Source organism: Lycium ferocissimum, chromosome 7 (assembly GCF_029784015.1).
Source record: "Lycium ferocissimum isolate CSIRO_LF1 chromosome 7, AGI_CSIRO_Lferr_CH_V1, whole genome shotgun sequence".
Lineage (NCBI taxonomy): Eukaryota > Viridiplantae > Streptophyta > Magnoliopsida > Solanales > Solanaceae > Lycium > Lycium ferocissimum.
Window position 1 is genome coordinate 34,238,907 of NC_081348.1, and position 8,372 is coordinate 34,247,278.

An 8,372-nucleotide genomic window follows, 5' to 3' on the forward strand; every position below is an offset into this window, starting at 1 on the left:
AAAAAAAAATTTGTAAAACGAACATAAGCCAACTTATAAGCCAATCCAAACGGGCTCTTAATTTGATAATTAAACTTTTTTTTATCCAAAATAAAGAAATTTAAAATTAAGTGGACTCTTTTTTTTGATCCGGAGGGAGTAAAATAACAAGTAAAAGTCAGTGCAAGACAAAATACAGATGCACACCAAAAAAAGAAATATATCGTCCGGCCACAAAGATATAGAAGAAAAAAGGAAGGAGAAAAAAACAAGAAGGGAGGTGAGAAACGGAAGAGAAAGCAATCAAACTCGGGGGTTATTTGTAATATTGAGAAACAATCATCAGATTCATATAATAATTTTCCAGTTGCTGAAATTGAATCAGTTCGTTAAGTTTTTTTATTTTGAAGAATAAAAGAGATGCAATCAGCCATGATATTGAATCCTCCAACTTGTTCATACATTTCTAGAACCTTCCAAACCCTAGATTCTTCATCTTCATGCTCGCCTTCTTCTTCTTCTACAACCACTCTCTTTCTTCCTCCTCCTCCTCTCAAGGTATATCACTTTGCTTCTTCTTCTTCTAATTCTCTTATTTTACTTTCTATTTTTGTTTTTTTCAATTGTTTAACCAATCTGATTTTGCTTTTCAGATTTCAGGTTTCTTTGGAACTCGAGTTTCCAGGCGTAATTCATCATCGCGCTCCCTGCGTAGAGCTTCACAGTATCAAGGTCTGTATTTTATGATTTTTTTTTCTCCTTTTGACCTTTTTTACCTTCATGAATACAATTTCATTAATAAGGAATTTTGAATTTGATTATGCTCGAAATCAAATAAATTTACAGTACCTTTTTGTTACCTGTTTTAGTCGGAAATTGTGCTTAAATCAGTTCTATGATCAGAACCAGTACCAATAAAGAAAGCTAATTCTGATTTTGTTGAATTTTATTAGCTTGTACCTGAAGTCGAAAAATATGGGGAATATTTAGCTTGTTTGTTACCTGTTTTAATTGGAAATTTTGCTTAAATCCTTTTTTATGGTTAGAACCAATATGTTTAAAGATTTTAGTTTTTTTTTTTTTTTTGCCAACTGTTATATTATTGAAATTGATTATTTTGTAATGAATTTTCCGATAATCACTTACTTAGAAGATTAGAAATAGTCGCAGAAACCAAAATGCCCTAACTTTATCTCTTGTATTTGATATACACGATAGGATTACAAAGGTTCATTATTAGCTTAGCCTGTTGGTTTTTAAGCTTAGTTCACAATTTTCATGTTCTTCGTTGATGGAATACGTAGTGTTGTCATTAGTAGTTTCAACCTTGCTAATAAATGTTTTCTGACTTTGTGTTGAACCTGAAATGATTTGCTTGCTGGCTCTTGGTGCAGTTGTAAAGGCGGTTGCAACTCCAGATTCAGCAGTAGAGTTGCCGCTTACTGCAGAAAACATTGAGAGTGTGCTGGATGAAATTCGACCATATCTGATTTCAGATGGAGGAAATGTTGCACTGCATGAAATTGATGGCAACGTTGTTAAGCTAAAACTACAAGGAGCGTGTGGCTCTTGCCCAAGTTCTGTCACGACAATGAAATTGGGAATTGAGCGTCGTTTGATGGAAAAGATACCAGAAATTGTTGCGGTTGAAGCAGTACCAGATGAAGAAACTGGTCTTGAGCTTAACGAAGAAAACATAGAGAAGGTAGATGCTTCTCTCATTATTTATATGTCTTACATACAATTGGCACAATCCTCTCAAAACTGCAAACTGAAGATGATCTCCAACACATTTTGGACAAATTAAGTCACGTCCTAAATTACTTTGTCTCCATCCAAAGAGATATTGGATTCTCAAGTTATAGATTATTTTGAACGATTTCTCAACTTATAGATCCATTGAACTAGGACCTTCTAGTTTGTGGCACTAAGAAATGGGGAGTGTCAGAGTTATTTCAAGAATCCATTCTAATTATGTTTTGGTCCGCCTGACCTTATATCTATTGGGCAATTTGAAAAGATATCGAAGGAGAAGTGATTCCATATTTGTTAATAATGTTTAATTGGAAGTTATATGATCTGTTGCCTCAGATCCAATTATTGATGGTTTTTCTAAACCTGTTAACTTGTCATGCATAGTCACATAGTTCATAAGAAGAACATGCCATTTTACCTTCAAAGTTGGCTGAACCGGCTAAGCTCCCTTCCTGGATAGGTTGACCACATACTTGAGTCTATTGCAGTAGTGCCAAGAGCTAACCATACTACACCATGGTGAGTCTAGGCCTGCTGCATCAGATAGACCGTGTTCCTTCAGTGTTCTCCAACTTGGCTACAGAAGCATCCACCTGAGCATTTCCTCTATTAGACAATCTGTAGGTTTGAAACATTTAGCAATAATGTGGCGGTTTTCTTGCAATAACTGCAAATTAACAATGGCTTGTTGCTATTAGTGAGACTCTAACCGCTGCCTTTGTGAAATCCAGCATACAAAGAGGCATTGAGTCAGGTTGACTCAGTCATGAATTGAGTAGTACATTGCATTTCCATTTGCTTCTCATCCTGAATGACGTGTGGAAGACAATTGTGACATGATTAAATTGTTGCTTCTGACTCCAATTAGTATCTGAGCCATTAATTTTCTCCGAGAGCTTGGCATGAGGTGTGATTGAATTGTGCAGATCACATGATTTTCATAGATATATTTAGATTATGGAGTTGGCCCTGATCTACTGGTAAGAGGGCAGCGCCTGTGTGTCAGGCTTAGGCGTATGCGGGTTTGAGCGCTGCCCCACACAAAAGCCTGGTATGCGAGTGGAGAAGGGTAGAGGGGTGCGGGCCAGTTATCCACCGAGTTCGAACTTTGCGCCAGTGGCCTTAGGATTTCTCGATTATTAGAAAACAAGTTATAAATAATGGAGTTGAAAGAGCAATATGTGCTTCATTGGTACTGTATGCTTTGCTTAATGTGCACCAAGATGTGGCTGCAGCCGCAGCATAGAAACTACTCTGTCATAATTAATGCTTATTCGTCCTGTCTGTGAATAACTAGAAGTATTTAAGGCATCTGCATGTTCAGGATGTGATCTTAGACTCATTCAGCACTTCAACAGCTATACTTATTACTCATTGTCACTAGTTCTGACCAATAAAGGAAATATGTGCTCAAGTTTCGCTTTCTTCCCGCAGATCTTCTTACTTTATTTTAATTTTAACTGTTTTAGGTTCTTGAAGAGATAAGGCCATATCTCGTTGGGGCAGCTGGTGGAAGTTTGGAGCTTGTGGCAATTGAGGAGCCAATTGTTAAAGTCCGAATCACAGGTCCTGCAGCCGGTGTAATGACTGTTCGCGTGGCTGTAACTCAGAAACTGAGGGAAAAGATCCCAGCAATAGCAGCAGTTCAACTCTTACACAGTAGAATGTGTCGCGCATCTATCTTTCTTGGACATCATAGTAGAAATTGGAGCACGATTGACTCACTTTGCGCCACTTCATACGCTACCATGCCTGTAAAAGAAACAGTACACTTTACTTTGTACAGTTGTGCTGCATTTAATTTTTCAATCTATATGTTCTATATTGTATTATTTGAATAGGCACCCTGGAAAGGGATTTGCAATACCCAGTTTGTGGATCGAGATGACCCTGTGATGTGAGTTGGTCAAACACGGGATGTTTAGGATTTTCTCATAACCAAAAGGAATTATTTAGATAAGGATGCTCCATTATGAGCAAATAGATACTCTGGAATCACAAAATATGTATATTTGTACAGCGTGCATGCCAAAAATTTCAGTACTTTTGGATGAGGTCGATGTACACAGTACCTTAAATAAATATCCAGGTGATTAATGCCTGTTTATGAAGAAAATACAGAAGTCCTGGTCTCTCTGGATCCATATCTTCTTGAGAGCACCGAAATCTTGTTCTCTAAAGAATAAGAATTGCAAGCAATAGCTACTTATGAACTTATATTACTTGTGATAATGTATGACTGTAAAATTAGTTACATATGTAAACTATTTTTGATGTTCTTTTTTTATAAAGACGGAAAGCAGGGGTCGACAAAGGCGGGTGTTCACCGACGAAGTAAATATAAAAGATTAATGGCCTCCAGAGGCGTAGTTTGGTTAATGGTTATATTTGTAATTACTAAAAGATCAATCAAAATACTAGCACTAAACTCTGGAAAGCAACAAACCATGTAAAACTGTTAAAAAAGAGAATTCACTATTCTAGTCAAACGGGCTAGGAACTATCTAAGCAAACACCAATCGCTATTTCAGAAGAGTAAATCAACCAAAATTCTGTCTGTCTCGGATAAAAAAGAATTCCAAACAGGCCAAGTACAGCGGGATGATTCTTCAAAATTCCACTGTAATGTTTCATGATCTATCATTTCTTACATGCATATGATTACTCCAGGATTACAAAAATGTGATAACTCAGTTTAAGGTAAAGAATATTGGAGCTCCATTGTGCTCACTACTTCGTCAATATGCCCTATAAAGCTCTACGGAAGATGCTGACTTGAGAATAACTTGGACCAAGCTTTCTCTCGTAAAAAAGCCTACTTAGGGTGAACTTGCATTGTAACAGACCCATACAGCAGAGGTGATTACCTTGATCATACAAACAAAACAGTGCCAACTTCTCTATTTTCTATATGTGGAATTCATGGTTCGCAAACCTATATGAGAAAGAACAAGAAATGGCTTAAGAGATCTTTAACCTCCCTTTGTCTAAGCAGGCAACTTTCCAAAAATTACCCACAGCAATGTATACAAAGCAATATACTGTCTTCCTCTTCTCGGATTGACAAATTCACAAGGCGATCAGCATAGATGCATTTTGGAGTAATCTTCTTAATGACAGTAGAGCTTGATCACAGAATCTGCTCCTGCAGTAAACAACCATGGTTGCCTAGGATGGAACTTGCCGTCCATGACACCTGAAGACAGAGGCAAACAAGAAATGTCAACAAAGTAGTAGTAGCATGTGTCAGTGCCCATTACCACCAACACGATAAGCCATCTATATGGAATTTCGCTTTTCTTTGGTAAGCCATTACAAATAAAATGAAGACCTCAAGACCCAACTAGTACAGTTTTTTAGTTTACGAACTTGCAAAACACCTTGGGATCCTTAAATTTAAAAGCTCGACCCCGTCAATTTAAGTAAATTTAGCCATCTGCATATTTCCTCCAAAAAAATACCAGATGGCCATGAGTTGTACCATTCATCTTGTTGAGTGTTGAAAGCTGTCTATTCTGTATCAACATTAAGTGTTTCTCTAGATGCTTATATAGTTTTTTTATCAAGAAAATTTAAGCACTCTCTACATGCTTTATAGTTCTATGGCCTTATGCCCTCAAGGCAGAAAAATTGACCTCAAAAGTGCTCTCTCATCTGATATTCATTATTCACCAAAAACTCCAGCCAGACAAAGATTCCTAGTACATCAGTGTATTGAAACATATCGTAACAAAATGTATTTGAAGGTAAGGAAACTATACAAGACTAATTGCTGCAGCTTCATCAGATTAACATTTTTTCCTCAATGTGGGACAGGCTAGCAATTGGGGACTGAACTAGAATCATTATATGCTGAAAGGCAGAGTAAGGAGGCCATACCTCTTCCCATTTTTCACTGGCATGACCACGAAGAATCTCCAGAGGTACAATCAATGGATCTCTGGTTTAGATCTGAATAAACCATACCATGGAAAACATATGCCGTACAATCGTCGGAAGACGAAGCAAACAAAGGATAGGAGCGATGAAAGGCCACTTTGTTGATGTCCTTCGGATGGCAACTGTACCACGGAAAAACCTCCAATAAGGGCATTTATGGATCAAGTACAGCAAAAAATGAATAGGTCAACCAATCACATTTGTAGAGAAGAACAAGTGAATATTTTCAATATAAAACATCTAATACCTGCACAATTTATCTCAAACAAGATCCTTTCAATAAGCAAATCAGATTAAGGTAGCATGAGCACGAAAACTTGTGTGCACAAGTTAACATGTATCAACGCAAAACTCGAAGCCAGAACAGGGACAACATAATTCACTAGACCAATTCATAAAACAACACAAGACACGCCAGAAAAAAGCTTTTCAAAAATGACAAGTTTGAGAACTCTCAAGGCTGAGATAAAAGGAAAATGTCAAATACACATATCAAGATAGCATAAATGCAAATGCCTGCACACTAACATGTTTCAGCATAAGACTCTCAGATTCACAATAGTTAAATAAGGCATTAAGTCACTCAGACTGAATTCATATTAACAACACAAGACACGCGGCAGAAAGCTTTTCAAAATTACAAAAATCAATACTTGTAAGGACATACTTGAGAACTCAGAAGGTTGAGATGAAAGGTCCATGTCAAACCAGCACAGTTTCCCATCTCTACTCCCTACAATAAGATTGTCACCTGCACAAAAAGTTCAAAAGCTTCTTAACCAGTTGAGTATCGCAACTAGCAGTCAAGATTATCAAAGAGCATCCAAGACATACCACCAGGATGAATAGCAATAGATGAGACTTCGCAACCCCTGTCTCTAGCTTCTTAATGAGCTTTTGCTTCAAGAGATCATAAACACGAATATTTTCTTCGTTGAAATAAAGAAGGCAGAGCGAGAGGGATGAAAAGCTGTTGAAACTGGAAGTCCATGAAGCTTGAATGGTATTCTTTGAGTCGATTTCTTTGAGAGCAGGTGAATCAAAACTGCTTTTGATTGGGGTAGGCAAGTGTCAAGAAATAACACCAATCAACTAACCAGAGTCTCACAAGTTTCACGATAATGAAGCAAAACACACACACACAAAAACCCTCCCCCTTCCCCCTGATTTTTTCTGTTTCCACATCTCTTCTCTTTCAAACAAGCAGAGGAATTTACATTTTTTTTTTTAAAAAGAAAAAAAAAAAAAAAAAAAAAAAAAGATAGAGAGAGACAGCCCATACAGGATATGCTAAGGATGGTTTGCCAAAACATTTTAACCAACACACGCGAGTCGGCACCACCAGTAGATCTTACAGATTTCCTATAGAACCAAGTAAATATGCTTTATTTTTCACATTACATACATGACTATAAAATGTTTAAGCCTTTATTTTTTTTTTGATGAGATAAATGATTTCATTGCAGGCATCAAGCAGATGCATAGTAGTTACAAAAGTAGAATAGCAAAAGGGTTTAAGCCTTTATTAGACACTATAAAACATGAAGACATGGGCAGGAAGTGAGAAGCAGGCATTCATGTTGGAAGATCAGGCCAGTAATATAAATCAGATGAAGGATATCATTCGGCATAAGCGTTGAGAAATAATCGCCCTTCCGATGCCACTCAACTGAAGAAACAGTCTGCATGATCCAAGGACAAAAAAATTTGAGTTATACAGAGAGATTTCATAGTGATAATAACTTTAATACATGAGTCATCACAAAGTATCAATGGGAAGCATGAAAGGCACCTTAAAGTGCTTCAACCTGATTCCCCCGTTCTTATCATCTTGAACCCAATTCACAGTGGTTTTATCATTATCTAAGCAAAACAACTAGAGTTAGGCAACGTTATGAGTAATGAACCTCACACAAATTGCGAAGTCTTCCAATGAAACTAACCAGAGTCATCAGGGGTTAATGATGTTTCAACACGCAAAAGCTCTTCAAGACTCTTCTGTTCTTCTGCATTTCCAAGTCCAGTGTTCAAAAGATACACATCTTCTCCCCTGCAACATTTATGCAATGGTGTTTTAATATCTGACCAATATGATCAAACAATAATCATATGCTCCAGTAAATCATTTACACGCAGACTGCCAATACGGGACGTTCAGGCATAGGATTCCATGAGACATGACGCACGGATTCCCCGAGCTCCCAGATCCTGATACACCTTCCAGTTTCAACCTCCCAAATGCGCACCGTTCCATCACTTGAACCTTCACATGTACGAATCAAAAATACCTAAGCACTTCAATCTGATAGCATTACCCAACAAAGACGCATAACATTTCCAGGACTAAAGATCATACCAGAAGCAATCCACTGCCCAGTAGATTCTGTAGAAATTGACAAAACTGGACCTTTATGACCTTTATACTCGAGATAACATGACGTCGGATAAGGCCTGAGATCCTTGCGACTTGGCAACTTGGGCTTTAAAGACTCAGGATCAATATTAATCTGCAAAAGAAACAGAGATTTATTGCGAAGAGATCAGATGACGGTCTGGGCCCCATAAAGAATAGTCAGATGATATGAAGGGAGAAGGGATCAAATCCTTCACGTACACGCTTTTTCCGAGCTCTTGGACATAAATAAAGATCCAAACAGCGGCGAAATTTTCATTGACTGCTTTCTCGTATGCTGGAACGT

At 37.5% G+C, this 8,372-nt stretch overlaps 1 protein-coding gene and 1 pseudogene across 1 annotated transcript; one reads left to right on the forward strand and one right to left on the reverse strand.

Annotated features, from left to right (window-relative positions):
• Positions 1-249: 249 nt before the first annotated feature.
• On the forward strand, positions 250-3,630 carry LOC132064558 (nifU-like protein 2, chloroplastic). Its single transcript, XM_059457576.1, has 4 exons — positions 250-537; positions 633-711; positions 1,374-1,684; positions 3,204-3,630. The coding sequence occupies exons 1-4, from the start codon at positions 400-402 to the stop codon at positions 3,573-3,575; spliced, it is 900 nt and encodes a 299-aa protein (XP_059313559.1). The 5' UTR covers positions 250-399; the 3' UTR covers positions 3,576-3,630.
• Positions 3,631-7,186: 3,556 nt separating this feature from the next.
• The window catches only part of LOC132062150 (ribosome biogenesis protein BOP1 homolog), a 2,069-nt pseudogene continuing 883 nt past the window's right edge, over positions 7,187-8,372 (reverse strand).